Consider the following 22,090-nt stretch of genomic DNA (forward strand, 5'->3'; position numbering starts at 1 on the left):
AGTCCACCAGCATGTCACCTGTTCGAGCGTATTCCGGTGAGATCAAGCTTCCCAGTCCATCCTTTGCACATCTGCCTGGTCACAAGATCTTCGATAGTTTCTTACTCCTCCGAGTGACTATTTATTCGGGAAATATTTTTAGCAATATGGCCAGTCGAATGCCCTTGACCGCTTCTTGATTCCTGCCTTCAATCTTGACCTTCCCGGGTTTTCTCTCCTCTTGGGTTCAGATTTAGGTTTTCTGGGAGCATTCCTCTCACGTAGGCTAATCTCCGCTGCTCCCCGCTTTCTTGGCTCCGATAAGGATGGCTTATGTCTTGGGCCTTCTTAAGGGCCTCTTTTGGTTTCAGACTCTTCTTCAGATAACGCAGGTACCATTTAGGAACTGCACTACTGAGGCCTGTCGCCTTTCTGGCATCTAATATATTGAACTCAGACGTGCTTCTACTTATCCCTGCTTTTTGAGTAGTGGTCTTTGTCGAAGATGTGCCTCCGCCTGGTTGTCCAGTTGGCGATGATAAAAAGTATGCCAGGAATATAGGGCACTATCTATAGATATGCGATATAGGTACTGCTTCAAGACGTAACTAGCCAGCATATTTTTACGAGAAACTAGTGTCCACTCATTATGCAAACATGATCCAGATACGACATTGTCACTAGCATTGAGTACCCACAGTTCCTGCGACACGCATGAACTGACCAAAATTAAATGAGCACATCACGGTAGTCGCTCAGGGGAAAGTCAGTATGAACGAGACTACTTAGTGGCTACTCTTAACTCCTGCCCCCCGTTAGTAGCGAGGATCATGTTTTACAACTGGAAACAAGTCCTCAAAATACATAGTTCCGGCAATGCGCTCCATTGTTGCAGAATGCGATACTGCGAGCAATATTCGCAAACATAGTTCATTGCTTTGCAGTCAGACACTAAAAGGTCAAATCAAAAGCATTTAACACGAGAAAAAGCTCAATTGATCTAGTCTTATCACTGAAGCACAACATATACGCATGCTTCACGAATGTCAACTTATCAATCATCGCAGTATTTTTTTTAATTACGATACTGACCTACTTCTTGAACTTCTCAAATAACATATACGAGTGGTTTACCAAGTGGTTCGCTTGTTTCTGCTACATTAGTTCATAATGCAATGACCGTCCTAAACAATGACCCCTGATCCTATCTGCACCACTGCGGTTGTTTCTGAATCGTGCTTGAAGAAGTTAAGTTTGTCCACTACTTCTCGCTCCCGTTAATTTAAAAGGAATTACAGTACGAAACCTCACAACTAATGAAATGACAACCTCACGAATTGCCACCTAACCGATGCTTTATTCCGGGTTTTCACCACTATGGGCTATGTTTCATGTTTTCTTGGCAAATTAGCGGAATTGCTGGGGAAAATGCGAATTCGAATTTCATTGGGAAAAATATGAATTTGCTTGAGAAAAATACGAATTTGACTGAAGAAAGCTACAGCAAGTACTTTTTTGGTTCTTAAAAAGGGTATCGGTAAAAGTCAAAGGAATTATAACTGCACTCTGATTTTGTCTTCTTACTCCCGATAGAACGGTAGCAAAAGCAACCAGTATATATATATATAATAGATCCATGACAGAAAGCAATTATAGGTAATTACATAACGGCAAGAATAACTATTGTGTGATGGTCAAGTTGGTGGGTAATTAATCTTCCCAGTCCCAGGTTCAAGCCCTTCTTCTTTAGTCTTCGTCCTGTTTGATCGCGAGCTCGTTTCGATCATTCGCTCCATTTTTTCTCGGTCCTAGTCGTTTGGCTTTTAAATCACTATCTAGCGTATTAAGCGTCGAAGATGTCTATCTTGGTCCTTGCCTCCTGTGGCCTTATTATTTGCAAAGCGGCAGAAACGCAGAATTCAAAGTAAATTGGTTCGTTATCTTTCTCCTCAATCTTTTTCTCGACATTCCCACAGCGCAGAGACCGCATCCTCTCATTTCTTGTCATCGTGCAATTGATTTATCAACCCAAATGTAACACAAACTCACGATTTAAACCAAATCATTGTTCAACGCGCTCGTATATCCACAGATTTGTGAACCGATAATACAATCCATTACAGCAAATGTTGCTCCTAACGTAAGATCCAAGTACCAAGATACGCATATTAGAAGATCCAAGAACGCATAAGCAGCCCTAATACTGCAATACTTAATTCTAATCCTATTATTCACACCAAATTACAGTATTACAAAATATATTTTCCATCCATAAAATTTTCACATTACTTTAAAAGATACGATTTAAATCTCTACATGATTTTCTGTATTCTCTTTTACAGCGCAACCTATCTCCTGGGCGAGGCAGCAGGATTTAATGAACAACTAAACGACACAACAAAACGTTTTACGTACTTCGTGGCACGAGACAAGGCCTGGAAGAAGACTGAAACCGAATTTCCGTCAACGCATAAAAAGCTCTTTATGCGAGATTATGTCTATCACGTAAGTGCATATTTTGATTTCCCGACAAGCTCGTAGTATTTACACAAGGACACGATGACATATATTGTCATACCATCTGTGCTGAAAAAGGAAGATGGAACGGTGGAGCTTGATCTAAGAATTACAGCCTTTAAGTTAGGTCTTGCCTCACAAGCGATACTAGTATCTTATCATTAAGTTTCAATTTATGACTAAAATGAGAAGCAGATCCTTCACATCTGCTCCATCTAAAAGGACTTTCACAACAGCACGAAGACTTCCCCCACTTCCTCCTCCATTCTGCGGAAATTTCCTTGCATAGACTGCACTCAGGGACGTGACAAAATATATAGTACAAAGTTACGAGTACAACAGACTAAGCATCCTTGGGAATACTGGCTCACATAAATAGTAGTATTATAAGCGGAGACATTATTCAGATGAACGGCAGGATGTTCACTCAAAGTCTTTTAAATCGTGGAGCGCTCAGCACGACAGCCAAGTAAACAAAACAACTCTATAATCAGTTTAATGTGCGAAATAGAAGTTTCAACACACTCGAGGACGTCATAGAGTTGCTGCAGTGCAAACATCCGTGCAAATAGGATTATCAAGTTGTTTATTTAGATCAGGATAGCTTTTGCTCATTGCACTGCAAGGATCTGAATGGAAGAACTTTTGGCAACTATCTACATATGTGTGTACTTGTGTTGATATTCTGCGAACATTAATCATTTTCATATTATATCAAAAATATCCATGCATGTCCTTTGGTTACTTTCAGGCAAAAGCAATCCTGCAACGACATCTTGTGATTTCTGATCACGCTTATACCATGGGAGAGCTTAAGCATTTGACCAACGACTCGATGATTCTGCCAACCGTTCGGGATACGCTTAAGATTCGCGTCAGAGAAGATTCAAATCGTAAGTACCGCCTGATTTCTATGAAACTTAGTAATTGATGTCACAGTCAGACTCCTTTTGTATCATACACTTCCTTTGCATCTCATTAGGGATTTCAAAACATACATAGTGCCCTTTTTTCGTTTTGAGTAGTAGACGCATAATAAGTTATCAAGTGAAAAAGTGTTGAATGACGGATATAAATTTAAGAATCATTTCTAAATAAAAGGCGAACCGCCTTTCTTTAAGGGCAAATCGTAAAATTGTATCTTAATGAATGCCTATAAGACCTTTTCTAAGTGAATTCCCAAGGACAATTCAAAGTCTCTAAAATTAATTCAATTTTATCGGCGGGTTTGAATTTCCACCCTATTGGGTTGCTCATTATCTCCAGCCAAGATATAGTGCGTCAACCACATCTGAGCGGTTATCACTGTCGGTTCGTCGAGATGTGCTTCAGCTTTCTTCAGGTCTTCACGAGAAATCTGCACTCATCAGCTAGTCTGAGATGACACACTTCATTGCGTGACAAAGCCTACAATTAAATTGCCGCCCTTTTTTAAAGTACGTCCATTTTCGTATCTACTGCCCCTTCCCACACAGCCCTGACAAGTGTTAAAGAAGGCCTACAACGTTCGACTAACAATGGGGCAGAACAACCTCAAATTGATGTTGGTGTTGAGGTATCTTCATTTGCAGATTTTCGACAATATAGCGAAGGCAGATCAACTGCTGCTAATATACCAGTTAACCACGAGTTCAGCTGAAGCAACGCGCAAAATAAACAAATCGGTCAACGTCCTCTGCTTATTAATTAGGATAGAAGAGTGCAATCAGAAGTCATATCGTTAACCTTGATTTTTCTTTTTTTCTTCAGTGGAACTCTGATTGTCTCTCTTCCCAAATCCACATCCATTTGATCGAGGTTTATGATTCAGGGCGAGAGCAGGAAAATGCCAGCAAGGTCGATGTACTCCAGACAAGGAAGCAATTTGGGACATCATATATCGCTCTGATAATAGCTACTCATTTCTCCAAAATGATCCTCCTATATAGTGTCTCAGGATCCTCAATGAAAAGCAGATGAAGGAGGTCTTAACTTCCCTTACTGTTCCAAGGTACTAATTTGGTCAATGTAGAGGTATCCAGAGCAGAAACCTGCACTCTGTCAATCAAGCTTTCGAAGGGTTCTTTGTCCAAAACTGTTTGCCTGGATACTTATGGCAACCAACCATCTTACGTTAATAAAACCTTAGTTGTAGTCTCCATTAGTTTTACCAAAGGGGACACCTCGTGTGCACAGAAAAAAAATTGGATCGTTTCTATAACAGTCCGTCCCTGATATGATGCATTAGTTACTGATGCCCGCATATTGAAGATATAAACAATTTAACTTCAGACTTGTAGTATCCTTAATTCCTCCCAAAATATCCTCCTCTGTTGACAAATACAAGAAAGACAGAAGACAGAAACTCCATTACAAGATGTTGTGAGCCTTTGCATGTATGACAATGAGCGAGGAGTTTAAGCTCCGATTTCATCCGTGATTTGAGAGCAGTTGATCTGTCGCTACTATAGAACTAACTTTTCTTTTTCTTCAGCCTTTGTCCCGTTCACAAGCGGGGTCGGCTCGTCGTGATCGGCTTCGCCATTTGGCTCTATCGAATGCCTGATCTATTGCACCCAGATCAGGCATTCGAGGCTTTCAAATCCCCATCCAGCGTATCAAGCCACCGTTGTTTAGGTCTGCCTTTTGGTCGTTTACCATCGACTTCGATGTTCAGACCAATCTTGGCAAGTGAATTCTCCTTAGCACGAGTTGCGTGACCATACCATCGAAGACGCCTCTCTCGCAACTTTTCCACGATCGGTGCAACCCCATAACGATCGCGGATATCCTCATTTCGGACGTGATCTAAACGTGTGACGCCACTAGTCCAACGTAGCATCTTCGTCTCCATTACCGCAAGACGTCGTTCATTGTCTTTTATGGTCGGCCAACACTCAGAACCATAGAGAGCGACTGGACGGACGACATTGCGGTAAATTTTAGATTTGAGACGTTCGTTGATACGTCGATCACAAAGGACACCAGTTGTGGAACGCCACTTCATCCAGGTTGCGTTAATGCGTGAAGCAATTTCATAACGCAGCTCTCCATTGGCTGATAGCGTTGACCCGAGGTATTTAAATCGCTCAGTTCTGGGCAGATCACTGCCGCTGACAGTGATTGTGCCTGTTTCATGGGGATCGGTCGTCAAAAATTCAGTTTTGTTTAAATTCCATCTGAGACCGTGTTGTATGAGGCGATCATTCCATTTTTGAACAAGTTGCACGAGATCATTTTTGCTATCAGATGCTAGGAAAACATCATCTACATAAAGCAGTGTGTAGGGCGCTGGACGTTGGATATCCCGTGTGACGGTGTCCATAACAAGGACAAAGAGGAGTGGTGAGAGGGCACTTCCTTGATGAACTCCAACAGAGACACGAAGCGGTTTTGATACACCCGCCATACTTCGAACTTTACTGTTCGGATCGTGGTAGAGCAATTGAACCCAGCGTACGAGTTCTTCTGGCACGAAGTGTTGTCGTAAAGCATACCAGATGAGTTCGTGTGGTACACGGTCAAACGCTTTCTCTAGATCCAGAAAGGCAATGTAAAGAGGGCGATGCTTCTCACGGTGTTTCTCCATAAGTAACCGCGCAGCGTGTATTGCGTCAGTAGTTCCGCAGTTCTTGACAAATCCGGCGAATACGGTTGTCAAGAATGCGTTCAAAAATCTTCATGGTATGGGAAAGTAACCGGATCGGACGGTAATTTGAACATTCTGCTGGGCTACCTTTCTTTTTCCATATTGGAACAGTGGTACTTTCTTGCCAGTCAGATGGTGTTCTTCCTTCCTGAATAACCCGGTTAAAGAATTCACTGAGCCACAGTGTTGGGTCCCAGCTCTGATGCGATGTCGTCGGGTCCTGTTGCTTTCCCCGATTTCATTTGTTTTATTGCCTCCTCGACTTCAGTTGCGCTGACTGGTGGAACTGCTCCAAATGTCGGCAATGATGGTGGAAGTGGAGGATGAGCAAATTCTTCAGTTGAAATCTGCTCGAAGTATTCTCGCCATCTATCCGTCGCGGCTCGACGATCAGTAAGCAAAGTACCGTTCTTGTCATTAACGCAACAGAAGTGTTCGATATCCTGTGTGCGTTCATCACGGCTTTTAGCAAGTCGATACAGATCTCTCTCGCCATCCCGAGTGTCCAGTTTATCGTAAAGATTTTTGAAATGGTTCGCTCGGGTGACAGCGACCGCTTTTTTTGCTTCCCGGTGGGCATTCTTATAAATTTGCCAATTAGCAGGCGTTTTATCGTCGAGAAATTTGTGGTAGAGGCGTTTCTTTTCACGGACCTTCATTTCAACATCATCATTCCAAAGCCAAGTATCTCGGTTGATGTACCGCTTACCCGGCTTGGTGACCCCGAGGGTTGCAGAGGCCGCTTTGTGGATCGTGTCTTTCATTTGGTTCCATGATTCTTCCACATTCGTAATGGTTGGCAATCGTATGAGTGAGACCGTTTCTTCTTTCTTCTCACCAAATCGCCATCATTTAATGCGCGGCGGGCCAGTGCGTTCCTCACGCCGTTTTATCGGTGGCTTAATTCGCAAGACGGCAATCAACGGCCGATGTTGAGGTGCGATGGTCTCATAGGGAACGACTTTGCAATCAGTGACAGTGGTAAAATGTTGGCGTCTTATGAGAATATAGTCGATTTGCGTTTTATTGTTCCCACTATAAAATGTGGGAAGATGAGACAATCGTTTGATGAACCATGTATTCATAAGTACAAGGTCATGGGTGTCCGCAAAATCGATTATACGCTCGCCACCTTCATTGCGCGCTCCGAACCCCAAAATAGAGAAGTTTGTAGCCATTTTTACCGCGTTCGCGTTCAATGTCGCAGCTTTTGGAACCAGACCATCGGGTTTCTTGCAGAGCGCAGATGTCAATGCACCTTTTCCGAAGGGCTCTTGCGAGTTCCTCGGTCTTTCCAGTTAGGGTACCAACATTTAGCGTGCAGACACGTATTTGTTTTGTTCGTTGTGTGCGGACTAACTTGCTTACGTCCTGACGCCGTCCATGCGTCAAGAACCCTTGCCCATTTCTCGACAGGACCGGGGCCCGTCCTGCCGCGTCGACTGAGGTGGACGCCCTAGCATTTCTCCGAGGCCTGTGACTTAATCCGATCATCATGTTTGTAACGACATTCTATGCATTTTCTTGGTCGACCTGTCGCGGGGCCTGTCACCAAGAGAGATCAGGTAGGATTTAGCATAGTAGAATAACTCCAACTATACTCTATTTATCTCTTTCCCTGATCTCAGCATTTTATTTTTGTTTTAGTTTTACTGAGGATAGTACAGAGTACGTTGCCTCAAACCCTCCTCCTTTACCTGGGCTTGGGACCAGCATACTATGTTAATAGCATGGCGGAGTTTACTATAGAACTAACATACCCTCGAAATGCTTGCATTGCCACCGCCGCGGTTGAATCTTTTCGCTCGGTTACATCACGATTTCATTAAACCTGAGTAAATTTCTTTGACATGTTCGCTATTGGAACTTCATCTTCCATCTCGGTGTTTGCCTCATAGTGGCGAAAAGATACTTGTTTTCAGAGCCTTGGAACTTGAAACTGTTTCCTCAAATCAGCAAAGCAAATGGTTCTTTTTAAGCATATCTGTGGGCGGTGCAAAATGGGAAATATAGTTGGCTCTGTCTATTGGTGCCATCCATACGTTCCAAGGCATCCATAGTTCCTTTACGATTTTCCTTACTCAGAAATCGCACACCCCTTCTCAAGATCGGTACAACCCTATTAATAAGAAAACCTGAGATTTATGTTCTTTTTATATTTAGTGTTTAATCTTTAGCTTGAACATTGCTCGAAGTTCTCTACATTAATCAGTAAGTTAGCTGGAATGGCTTCTGGCTTCTGGCGTGGTAACGAACGATGAAGTGGTGGCCCGAGAGCCGTAGGAACAGTCTCATACTTAGACATTTCATTAAACGATACCTGCCAGCCTTCAGATCTAAACGTGTCATCAATTTAGACTCCAGGTAATTAGAACAAATGCCATTAATATACGGGCAAGGAGCTTCCTTTGGATTAAAACTATTCATCGCACGGGCCTCAAACAAAAGTGCACTTGACCGAATGCTACCAAAATCGACGAAAACCCGTGCTATTCCTCAATAATTTCCAGTACCATTAACGTATCTTGTAAAGTTTATACAGTCTCAGACGAGGAAAAATAACCAACGGTATCATCAAACTCTGCCGGCTAATGCTTCTGGTTGACACTTTCAACATTTACTAATAAACATAAAGAAAGAACCATCAGCACCAAAATACAAGCTTTGAGCTATAGAGAGAATGAGAATCCACTCCGATCATGAAACGCAATGTCACTCTGCCTGCTATCCATAAATAGGTATGTATTATAATACCTCCCAGGCATATTGTACCCCATTAATAACCTATCTCGTCAAGTCCAAACCACACTATTTATAATGCCTCCGGTATCTATCAGACTGTGGCCTCATATAGGCTCGTATGTTATGAGTGGGTCAGCTAGCCAGAATTGACAGTTAATAGTAGAGTTGACAATTCTACCTCAAGTAAAGTATTATACAACGTCAACTCAAAAACTCTGACCTAAAAAGTTCGCTAGCTGGTCGTCCTAATTTGCCGTAGTTTTATATTGTCTTCACTTTTGTTATGTCGACGACGATCACACAATCCAATTTTACTTGGATTCACCTAGCATCCAAATGGTGTTCCGGGGACGGTATATGTGCCGCATCCAGACAGGCTCCAAAACGATGTCGCAACTCAGCCTAATTCCCACATGATACGTCTAGACTGTCAACAATTTTCTGATTCCCACTCATTTTCACAGGAGTATTCCGTTTCCTGAGCCTATGTCGAGGAACTCCAAACATGACAGAAGACTGTCAATCGCATCTTCAAAGTTTACTGCGTTCGAACCACAGTTGGAAAGTTGCGGATCGGCCCTTGCGTAGTTAAATCTTCGGCGAAGCATTTCAGTCAGTTTTGCCTGTCAAAATTTTTTTGTATTCCCTCAAAAAATGCTCGAAATTCTCTGAAGGACTTTACATGCGCTGTCGAATCAGATTTAAGGGATCCATATAACACATCTTTCAAGCCACCGCGGAATCTTGGTTTCAAAGCTTCCCAGTGCAGCCTGCCAAAGAATCGATAGTTATCCCAGCACATATCCATTCTTCCTCTTTTAATTGTCGTGGTGGTATATATATCCTAGCTATGCCTTCAAGTTCTATAGCTTTCAGGGTGAACAGTCGATTATCGAGAAATCAATGTAGATACCACTTGCTTAAAGTGAATCCTCTACTACTTATCCCTCTGGACTTTGCCTGTAGTCATTTTTGGGAGTTTTGCATTCTCGTGAAAAATTGGAGCCAATGGTTAATTGTCCGGGAGCTATTCCACGAGAGAGATCGATTTCATTCTTGTGGTTCTAGGGCTCTGGTTGCGAAAACGATTGGGAGTTTCTCACCATTGATAATGTTTCAAAGTGCTTTGCAAATCTAGTGGGGTTTACGTCTGATGTAAGTGCCTGATAATTCATGCCTCCTGAGAAAATGACAAACTACTCCTTTTACGTTCTACCTTGGTACGCCAATGATGAATGCGTCTTTGTTGGGGACTTTGAAATTCCATTGAATGTAATGAGGCCCCAAAGAAACCGTGCAAGGCTGGAAAAATTCAGATTTTTTTTCACGCTAAGGATGTAAGTTGTCTTCTTGTTATTAATGGAGGAAAAAAAGATTTGCTTTGTAGTATGTCGAAATGCTTCTTTGTCTTTTAATAATGATGCAGGTGCCGGGTGCTTCAAGAGCTCCTTTTCGCGTTAAATGAGCAATCCATATGAATTCTATCTAGAACGATCGTAAAATTGGGTCACTTGCTGGCTGCAGCCAATCTTCCTCTGTCCCCTTTCTTCGAAAAATATATCTGGGGCACAACTGGTGCACAATTTTTCTGGTTCAGTTTTGTAAGGCTTTTTGTGAAACAATATTTCCGCAAAACGATATTCTTTTTGCACTCTCCCCACGACGCCACCGTTCTTCTATGCCTGACAAGACGGTTCACTCATTAACTGCTCTTCTGGTCGCATTAGTTATTACTGGCTGGCCCGGTTTAATTGCATCCAGTGTTTGCTTTTTAACCGCTAGTGCACCCGTTTCATCGTTGAAACCATCACAGCCTACGCTATATCCTATCTTGTCATGTGGTTTGCTGCATTTTTCACAGTTAAACCGAACCCTAGTTGACACCCAACGTTTCTCGATATGAAAAAAATTTCTTCCATATCCTCGGTTGTACCTTTGCATCTAACATTTCTTATTGTTGCAATAACTATCGTAATGTGTCGCTTTCAAATGCAATCCACCTTCTCCATCAACACTCGGACATGCTAACCTCCATTCGTCATCGACTGGAATTGCTCACGGACAATATTCCTTGCGAACCTGGTCGGGTGACAACTAATAATGATCCTGGATCTACTTCTATTGCAGCTGGAAGCAATGACGACGAGCAAGCCCTGATTTAGATGCCTCACACGCTTCTCGCTGCTCTACCCGCAGCTGCTTCTTAGTCGACTGCACCGTCTGCTGCCCAGACTGGTCCACTGGTGGTGGAATCCTAATTGCAATTAGAGATCAACGGAGATTTTAACCTCCCCATGATCAATTGGCCTAGTGGTCCTAGCCTTCCTATTGTTTCCAACATCCTCTTCCACTCTTGCCTTCTGTTCTCTTCCTTTATAAACAGTTGTTCTGCTCTGAATTGCAACACCTCCAAAGACTTCTTGCCCACACTCTCCATCCCTTCTTTTCCAACTTTCCCGAGCGCCACCTATTTCCTCGCCCATCCCCCTATGTCAAAAATAACGCTCACCACCAGAGCCCGCCCGCTCAAAACTGCGCGTAATTCTGTTAAATTCAACTTCCGGAAAGCCAACTTTGACGGTCTAAACTCACCCGTAGCGTCAATCAACTGGGATCATATATTATCAACCTTTACGTGTGATCAACTAGGATCATATATTATCAACCTCTACATGTGATCAAGCTCTTGGAACCTTTTATAATGTCCTGTCTGATCTCCTCTCCTATCTCTTCCTCTCCTACTTGTCTTCGTGCTTACCCAATTTGGTTCGCAACGGTGATCCTTACTAAGATCCGCCTGAAACGTGTTTTGCGGAAGAAGTTTCGGACTTCAAAGAATGAAACCCACCTTGCTCATTTCAAGGCTATGCGCTCCACTGTGAAGTCAATCATTAAAGATAGCGCATAAGAGGTATTTTTTGAGCACCGTGGCCGCCCTTGTCCGCAATAACTAAGCCGTTTTGGTTCCACACTCGCCATTTCCGTAACCCCACCCAATCTTTCCTGTCCTCTATCAACTTTTCTGATTCCACTGCCAACTCCCCACAACAATCCTGCGACCTTCTTTGTTCTTACTTCTCGTCCGTGTTTACTGCCTCAACTGCTGCGCCTTCTACGCTCCTTCTTGATTCAGAATGCTCCGAATCTCTTGTCATCCCTATCCTCACGCGTTCCTTAGTTGAGCCCCTCATTGATACCCTTGACACCAATGTCGAACCTGGTCTCGATAGGCCTTCTTACCCCTTTCTTGTTAACTGTAAACAACACATTTTCCTCTCTACTACTTTCCTCATCCTTGGAAAAAGGCTTATATCATCCGTATCCTCAAGAGCAGTGATGCTTCACTAGCTGTGAACTACCGTCCATCTCTCTTCTTTGGTCTTGTTCCAAAACCAAACAGATACATCTACGACTGGCTGATCACGCATTTCAGTCACCTTATTGTGAAAAAACAGCATGGTTTCGTGAAACACCGATCTACTGCTTCAATCCTTTTGGTCTTTACCATCTTCGTTGCTAAATCCCTTAATTTACGAGAGGAGGCACACGCTATTTATACTAATTTCGCTAAAGCCTTTGATACTGTTGGCCACAATGTTCTCCTCTCCACACTCTCTCTAGTCAACCCCCCCACACCCTCAATCATCTTTTGGCTTTCCTTCTACCTTCCATACCGTTCCTGCAAAGTTTCTTTTCATGGACACTCATCCCGTTCCTTCTTTACCTCCTCTGGTGTTCCCCAAAATTCCATTGTTGACCCCCTCCTATTCCTGTTTTTTATCAATGACCTCCCCTTCATCCTTACCGGATCATGTTTACTGTACCCTGACGGCCTTAAATTATTTGCCTCTGTTTACAGTTCAACCTTGACTCTTTGGTCGGTTGGTATTCAGTTAACAAGCTGGCACTTAAATCCCCCCCCTCCCCAATATCCTTTCCCTACTCTCTTGGCGGACACTGCTGACCTCTGTTCAAAACTTAGGTGTAATCTTCTATGACGAATTTCGTTTTGATTCCCACTTCATTGACATCATCATTCGAGCTTCCAAAATGTCTGGTTTTATCCAAGTACCTCAAAACTTTAGGAATGGTTCAGAAGCAAGTAAATTGGATGTCCTACGAGGTGAAGCCGAGGGACGTGGAACGGCGTTTGTTTGCTCTGATCAGCTGCTTCAAAGGCAACGACGAAAGTGATTTCTACACTGTATCGTGACTAGGGACGAAAACTGGGTTCACTATGATAATCCCAAAAGTAATATCGGAGTTGGCAGAGCAGTCCATCAGGCAATTATAGAATTTGAAAAGGGTACACATATCAAGGAAGACGCGGCGTTGCTGCAGGAAAATGAGACTGAGAGTGCAGAGCCGTGATGGATAGTCCACCCGGGAAGGTTCTTTTTGAAGAAAAGAGCCCGGTTGAATTTACGTTGTACAGCTTCCAAAGCGCAACAATCACGGTTGAGGAAGAGGGACCAGACTACACAGCAATATTAAAGGATGTTTCTGATAAGGGAGTTGAAAAGTGTTAAGGAATTGATAAAATCAGACATTTTGGAAGCTCGATTGATGATGTTAATGAAGTGGGAACTGAAACGAAGTTTGTCATAGAACCTAGGTCTTGAACGGAGGTCAATAGTGGTGGGACGGGTTTAAGTGATTGCGCATCCAGAGGCATTTGTTGACATTCGGAGCCAGCTTGTTAACCGAGCATCAACGGACCAAAGAGTCAAGATTGGACTGCAAGAGAGTGCAAGAGAGTGCAATTCAGCGGAGTCGAAACAAGCAAATAATTTAAGGTCGCCAGCGTACAGTAATAATGGACGGGTAAGGATGAAAGGGAGGTCATTGATAAAAAACAGAAATAGAAGGCCAAGAATCGAACCTTGGGGAACACCAGAGCGGAAGAGAAGGGGATGAGTGTCGATGAAAAGAAACTATGCAGGAACGGTATGAAAGATATTAGGAAAGCAAAGAGATGATTGTGGCGGGGGAGGGAGAGGGGACATTGTGGTCAACAGTATGAAAGGCTTTGGCGAAATCGATATAAATAGCGTGTCGTCCTGTAGTGAATTAAGACATTTAACAATCAAGTTGGCAAAGACCAAAAGGTTTGAAGCAGTAGATCGGTGTTTTACGAAACCATGTTGTTCTTTTACAATAAGATGATCGAAATGCGCATATCTCTCGAGGGGGTTTTGGAACAAGACGAATGAAGAGAGATGGGACGGTAGTTTCCAGCTAGTGAAGAATTATCGCTCGTAAGGATAGGAAAGATAAGGGCCTCTTTCCAAAGATGAGGAAAGTAATACTCTTCTAAACTTTTGTTGAATATAATACACAGAGGGAGGAAAATGTGTTGTTTACAGTTAATAGGCAAGAGGTTAGGACACCTGGACGCCAATGGAGAAATTGGAATATCGAAAGATTCAGAGCAGTCTGGATCAAGAAGTGGCATAGAGGGCGCAGCGGTTGAGGCAATAAACACGGAAGAGAAGTAAGAACAAAGAAGGTCGCATGATTGTTGTGGGGAGTTGACAGTGGAATTAGCAAAATTGTTGGAGGCTGGGAAATATTGGGTGGGGTTGCGGGAATGGCGAATGTGGGACCAAAACGGTTTCAAGTTACCACGGCCAAGGGTGGCCTCGACGCTCAATAAGTACCTCTTATGCGCTATTTAATCATCGACTTCACAGTGTCAGTGTGATTCTTTAAAGTCCAAAATTTCTTCCGCAAAGTACGTTTTATTCGGATCTTAATAAGGATCTCCGTTGTAAGCCAAGTTGGGTAAGCACGAAGACAAGTAGGAGAAGAAGAGACGTAACAGGAGAGGAGATCGGACAGGATATTGTAAAAGGTCTCAAAAGTTTAATCTCACATAAAGGTTGATAATATATTATCCCACTTGACTGACGCTGGGAATGAGTTTAGACCGTCAAAGTTGGCTTTCTGGAAATTGAATTTAACAGAATTACGAGCAATTTTGAGCGGCGGAGCTCTGGTGGTGAGCATTATATTCGACATAGGATGGGCGAGGAAATAGAGATTGCGGTCGGGGAGGTGGTTGTTTGTAGTCCGGTCTGGACCAATACACCGATTCAATGCGTTATCCTATTGGATGGTATTTCAGAGTGCCATCGACCACAGTCACGAAACCTTACCTGTTGTGTTACCTGGTACCATGGGAACCGGGGTACCCATACATATATGTCAGGAGAATTGCAGGGTCATGTCGCCCGGTTATTTGCGGTTGGCCTCCTAATGGGAGTTTCATGGGGGTTGTGGTTACATCCAAATCTCGGACAAAGATCTTCGGACCTCAAGCGTGAAGTTGGGCTTACAATTCGGTAGATATTTAGGTATGTCTTCCATCCACCAGTATGGATGCCGAACCATACGCTCATTATTAGACTGGCACCGTTGTTGCTTGTCACAGCAGGGCTCTGAATGTGATCACAAACTCATTCCGTGTGTGGGGTTAGGTCTGAATGACGAGAACTCACGTTAAACTACGTGGACGTAACTGACCACTGGCAGGACTCGAACTCTAGGATAGCATTTTAATCGTTGTCATAATCAAAAGTCTGAAATCTCCGTCCAGGATTTTGAGGTCTGAAATCTGACCTTGTGTCAACAATGCGAATATCCAAATACAAATACATATGACCTGTGCCAGATTGCACTATCTGAACCGCTGGGTTCACAATTATAATTACTTTACCTTGTAAATTTCCCCCAAACAAATTTGCCTTTTTTTTTCTCACAAAATTACTAATAGTCTACCTCAAATTCAGGTGGGTCTCATCGGAAGAATTGGTGCCTGAGAAGATCTCTTAGCACTACCGATGCGGTCAGCTTTTGAATCGATCTTTTTCGCTCTGGATTTGGTGCTGCGATAGGCAAGGCCTCCACAATATGAGACTGTGTTTGCACTTTAAATGCTGCAAATCCAAGACTGGGCGCCACTTCACCAGCTTGGCTATCGCACCATGAAGATGCATCCCTAGTTATACCATTTATGGATTATTATGCACAACAGCATCCAAGATTCATTAGACACCCTTTCCCCGGTTTCAAAGGGATGCATTCTATGGTTGATTCTGCTTTTATATACGACTCCATGAATATCATATTTGGTCAATTCTCATAGACACTTGCCCGAAATATTCAAATATAATCAACACTTTTTGACGCTACTTAGTTTTTATTTTCTATTTTGTACATTCATTGACTATGTGTGCGTATAAATACATTATCGTTTCCATAATTATCATTTCAACTGACTTCTCCCTATCTGAATTGTCTATAATTCATATTCAAATTACAAACATATACATGTACAGCCGACGATTTCATGAATCCTGACAAGCTGGGTGAGTTGTGTTACATTTTCATACAAGCAAAAAAGTTTATTCATGAAATATTTATCACATGAAAAAGATATTGAATGGAAAAAAAAGATCCCAAAAGCAATGAAGAGCATTCTTGAAAAATATTAATCATAAACAATTATTTATTCTTCTTTTGTGTTCTGTCAATGAATAAATAAAGTTATTTTATATAATATTATATTTTGCTTTCGTTTTGTGAGGACCAAAGATGGATATGCATTATATATGTGCTTTCATGGGTGAATATCAGCACACGTCGGCCCTTGCCGAATACCATATTGAGATTTTCAACGTACATTTTTCCATTCATTTTGGAAATAATCGAAAACTGGGAATTGTCCTGGGTTGTTCAATTTTTTTTCGTTTAACTTTAGTAATAACGGAAGGAAATTATTTTGTACATACCCCTATGTACATCCCCATTACCTTATACCCATAACCAGGCTCGAAAAATATTGAAAACGTACAATAAATAGAGGAGATGAGCGTATTCTTATATGATCTCACGGTTTCTACTTAGCCAAATGGTTCAGCGCCAATTTCTGCAAGATAATTATAAAACCAAGGCATACATCTACGGATAGCTGGCTATAGTGCCCACTTTAGACTGCTCCATTTCGGGGTCTGTTTTCCAAGTGGAACTCCTGGAATTTCGTCTACCAATTGGCGCCTATTGGCGCTTCCCTTTCGGAAGCTTCTTGCAAATATTTGATACATTATGTCCTAAGCGGAACCAGAACAACACGCAGAGTTTTCCACAGGATACTAATGAACAGAATATATGACTTAAATTAAATGTCCTTGGTAGCTTAGTATTATTTGTACGCTGAGATTATTCCCTAATAATTAATATGAGCAAACAACGAAAAGGATGTACTCAAATAAAGATATGTACCTACTTCGAGGCATATGGGTCTATCATCCTTGTTTCAGCCGAAGATGCGATCCTTTCTGCATTAGCTTTAACCATGTACTTGTGGTTCACTACTCCACGCTCCTACTAGATACATAAACATCTTTGAAGGAATGTCGGCTAGGCCTATAAAACCCTCATTTATTGATTAATTTACTGCTTTTATGTTCGCCCTTTTTTATCCTGTTTACCCATTTTTAATCAGTTTTTATAATGATTGTTCAATTTAAACTTTGTTCGCTGGAAGGACATCAATGTCCACAACGTACAGTTTTAACTAAAATGTTTGCTCCTCTGAACGTTTTATTGCAGAACATTCCGAAATTGCTGCATATTATCAATAGCATGAAGTTAATTAAAAATTTCAATGGGATAATGAAAGCGTTTTACCCGATATTTACCAGTACATACTTTGAATGTTGATGTAGTTTGAATTGAATTGCTTTGCTGAGCGTAGCTTGTTTTATTCTTAATTCTTCTTTTTCACTTTACTATTGTTTATTTAATTAAATCTACCACTCTGCCAATTTTTTGCACAAGAAAATGGTAAAGGACGCATGTGCACCTTATGTAAATTAACTGTTTTTATATCAGAAGCGCAAGTACAAAAACACTTTCCATCCAAAAAATAAAATCTATTTTAAAGTTAAAGTGCGCGGATCTATCGAATCCCAAAAATATTTCCTTTTCTAAGTTGGTAGCGCTTTGGCAGACATCTATGCCAAATAGGTAAAATATTGGACTCATTGATAATTCGAGCGCAAAGCGGTGTAGACAATAGTAGTGTATTAGATGTGTAACTTAAAAACCGCATATCTACTACTAACTTCGAACCTATTATTTTGGTATGTCTGTTAGCAGGGACATCTGCCACATGTAAAACTACTGTTCCTGACCTAATTCTTTCACTGCATCGTCAGAAGCTGGAATGAAAATTTCTAAATATTTTACTTAATCGACAATGTCACAATATGAAGGATCGAAGGAAGCCTTCCCGCCACTATTATTATACTTTTTTAACATGAAGCAAAATATAACCGAAAGCCATCGTTTACTTTCCGAAGCTAATGGTGAAAGTCCTCCATCAGAATATGCGGGGTTTACCTAATTTGAACGTGGAAGACGAATAACGCCGTGGCCATGCATCAACTTCTTGTTCTTTAGCCTTTTCCCGTTCAGAAAAGGGGTGGACTCGTCGTGATCGGTTGCTCAATTTTGTTGTGGCAAAGGCCTGATGCAGTCGCAAGGCTTTCAAATGCATCAACATCGATTGCAAAGCCAAATATCCATTTCAGAAGTTCATGGGTAGGTAGGTAGGTATCAGTGGCCGCTCCACCAAATTCGCGCTGTGGTGCGCCATTTTGATGCCACAAACTCCTAAGACCGTAAATGTTGTTATAAGAGCAGGGAGGCAGAGTCCAACCGGCTTGATCTTCAGAGCCAAACGAAAGCACCTCTCTCACCCTGCAGCTAGAAACCTCTCTAAGGTCCCCAAAGAATGGTTTACCTAGTGTCCGTAGCCTGGCTCTAGCTAGAGGAGAATGGCAGAGAAAGTGCATACGGGTTTCCTTTCCTTCACCGCAGCTTCAGCAATGCGAATTTTAGGGTATGCAAGCCTGGCGGCATGGTCCCCTTGCAGACCGCCGTAATCTTGCATAGGTTTGCACGCGTCTAGCACAGGAGCTCTCGTGATCGCGCTATGTTATAAGCGGAAAGTGCAGCTTGCGTGTTGCATAGTCCGTGGGGAATGCCCAGATTTCCTGAGGTACTTCGTCTAGGATGTTACTGTGGTCGTAGGACTTCGCTGCCCAGCATCCAGACTCACGTAGTCTAACGACACTGCAGGGTACAACGTATTTAATGTGGAGGTCTAGGGGGAGGAGATGCAGGAGCACATCATCAGCCGGGCAGGACTGCAGAGCCCCAGTAGCACCTGCACACGCGGTTCTTTGAATCCTATTAAGCTTGATCCTATTGTATTTTCGCTCAATGTCTGCCGTCATACAATAGAGCCGTACATTTCGATTGGACGCACCACTGCGGTGTATATCCAAAGAACCATCCTTGGCCGGAGACCCCATTTCTTTGCAAAAGTTATCTTTCAGGCGTAGAAGGTTATACCGGCCTTTCTAACCCTCATTTCTATGTTCAATCTCCAATTTAGCTTAGGATCCAGGATTACACCCAGATACTTTACATTAGAGACAATCTTTGTTGTTTCAGCCGTGGTAAGTGGAATTCAGGTATCCTTGTTTTGGTGGTGAATAACATCAGTTGCGTTTCGTTTGAGTTTATACCGAGTCCGCATCTTGCGGCCCACAGGTACACCTTTCGCAACGGTCCTTCCATGATGTCGCTCATAATGGACGGAAACATTCCTGACACTAATATCACCAAGTCGTCGGCATATGCCACCACTTTCATCTCGCTGCTAGACTTTTTGGAATTGCCCTGGTGACGTTTTACAATCTTAGAGGAGGCAGACAGTGATAAAAAATAACACCGCTGGTTGAACATACGTCCTCTTTTTTCCGTTAGTATTCTTCATCATCTCCCAACACACCGATGCTAGTTCTTTTGTGAAGGATAGAAATAGTGTGAAATAAAAAAAAGTGTTAGCCACCCGAAATATGTTGGTCATATGCCTCTTGTGTGCATTGCCACTGACCAAAAAGTCTGCTGCATCCAATGTAGGTCTCGCCGGGATTACCAGTTTGTTCCTACCTTCCAGCGAAGGTTGCGCTTTATTGCGGCCACTTTCTCTGGACATTTCCATACCGTGCAGTGACGGCCATGTCCTCATTCCTAAAGAGCTTCGTTTTCCTTCTCTACCGTCGACTAGGAAAAGATGCGGATAGTAAAGAGGATAGATACAGAGAGAGAATATTCTATTTATCACATTTTCATCACCCATGTACAGTGAAATTCCTCTTTATTTCATCGCGGACATCTTCGACTAAACACATTTTTATTTGATAAATGGGGTATTTCGAGAACCAGTTGCTTCCTTCATGAGTTCTTTTAAATGGAGTAAGTATTTATATAATATTTCAGACATAAAAAGCAGTTTAGCCGAAAAATTCTTCTTCTGTTTATAAGGTTTTGTTTGCAAAACAAAAATCGGTTCAATGTCTGTCTATCTGTCTTTTTTTTTGTCGATGGAAGGAAGCTTCAAAAGCTACAGCAGCCTCCTGCCACACGGACTCTTACCCACTAAAACCACTTCCTTCTCCTTCCACTCTTCCCGCGGGACCATTTGGTATTACATCACGGGGCTGGGTCAGAATTTATTCTGCGCTCATGTTAATATGCGTGTTTCTCTCTCGTTCATTCTTTCGGATGACTTCTTCCTGCCTAAGCTTTCTTTCCGATGGCTGCAATCACCTTTTCGACTTCGGTGCATATCCCTTTTGCTTTCACCATAAGTTCCATTATATTTTCAGGTGTAAAGTGCTCCCCGGTTGTAATTTCTAATATAGCCCTTTGGGCTTGGAATCTGGGGCAATGAAAAAAGACGTGTTCTGCGTCCTCTGCAATATTTGGGCACTTTGGGTAATATGGCGAATCATCACGCCCAAATCGATACAGATATGCTCGATAGCCTCCGTGCCCGCTCAAGAATTGAGTTAGGTCGAAACTTACTTCGCCGTGGGGTCGCTCGATCCATTTCCGGATATCCTATATGATTTGTGAGCCCAGCGGCTTTTTTCTGACTCGTTCCACTTCTCTTGCTATTTTGCGACAGTTTCAATTCGTGCAAGCTGTAGACCAGCATTCTCTAACCAGGATTTAATCTCATAGACTGCTTCATTTGCATAAAGCTCGACTTCTTCGAGAAGGCGTGCAACAACCGTCACACCAATATCGTCCGCGAAACCAATGGAGGCCACACCTGTAGGAAGGTCTAGGGTCAGTACTCCATTATATAATACATAATAATCCACAAGAGTGGCCGTAGGACAGACCCTTGTTGAACTCCGCTTGTCGTTTGGTGTGATTTCATTCCTTCATTTGATTCGCAGCACAGAATCCTATCGATTAGGAAGTCGGAAGCGGTACGCACCACGTATTTCGCCACGCCTAAGTTGATTAGGGACTCAAGTATCTTGTTCCATCTAGCGGAATTGAAAGCGTTCCTCACATCAAGTGTAATCGCTGCACAACATTTGCCCTCGTCAAGTGCGGTCTTAGCTGTGTTAGCTACCAGGACAACTGCATCCGTTGTAGACCTCCTTTTTCGAAAACCGAAGTGATTTTTTTCCGGCAATTGGAAGTAATCTGTTATATCATAGATTATTCGTTCGAATAGTTTGCCAGTATTATTTAGAAGGCATATCGGCCTGTAGGATGAAGCTTCCTCCAAAGGTTTGTTTGGCTTGGGGACAAGTATTAATTTCTGCTTCTTCCATTGTGTAGGAAATGCTCTTTCTTCAAGGCATATGGTGAACGGCTCGGCAAACATATTTGGAGCTGTTTTGACTGCTGCCTTGAGAACTTTTTTTGGGGATGCTATCCAAGCCAGGTGCTTTATTTCCAACAATTTTATCCGCAGCTTAGAGGACTTCCTTTTCACTTACCATGAGAACTTCGACAGTATCTATGTCGACAGTGGGAAGGTTAACGGTACTGAAGAAAAAGATCCGCTTCTATTTCATTAAGTAGGGCAGGGCAAGAAGTCGGTGGGGAGCGTTTGCCTTTGATTTTCGATATTACTGTTTTATAGGCGCCACCCCAGGGGTTCGTGTCAGCTTCATGAAGTGTTCGCTTTTACTTTTTATTATGGCCACATGTAATTTTTTCCGAGCGTTTTTGTATTCTTCATGTAACTGCTCATATCCAGATCGGTTTCTATTTCGCTGACTGCGCCTTCTGGCCTTGAGGCAGGCCTTGACACATTCTCCGATTTCAGAGTTCAACCAAAAG

The 22,090-nt window shown here is 42.5% G+C and overlaps 1 protein-coding gene across 11 annotated transcripts in view; it reads left to right on the forward strand.

Annotated features, from left to right (window-relative positions):
- The window catches only part of LOC119658317 (fasciclin-1), a 385,465-nt gene that overhangs the window by 352,828 nt on the left and 10,547 nt on the right, over positions 1-22,090 (forward strand). For 9 of the 11 annotated variants that reach the window (XM_038065651.1, XM_038065642.1, XM_038065644.1 and 6 more), the window contains 3 exons: positions 2,322-2,484; positions 3,248-3,389; positions 16,207-16,236. In XM_038065651.1, coding sequence (XP_037921579.1) covers positions 2,322-2,484; positions 3,248-3,389; positions 16,207-16,236 — 335 coding nt within the window. The remainder of the gene's footprint in view (positions 1-2,321; positions 2,485-3,247; positions 3,390-16,206; positions 16,237-22,090) is intronic. The other 2 variants (XM_038065646.1, XM_038065652.1) reach the window with 1 other exon arrangement.

The sequence above is a fragment of the Hermetia illucens genome, chromosome 5 (genome assembly GCF_905115235.1).
Source record: "Hermetia illucens chromosome 5, iHerIll2.2.curated.20191125, whole genome shotgun sequence".
In the NCBI taxonomy this organism is placed as follows: Eukaryota; Metazoa; Arthropoda; class Insecta; order Diptera; family Stratiomyidae; genus Hermetia; species Hermetia illucens.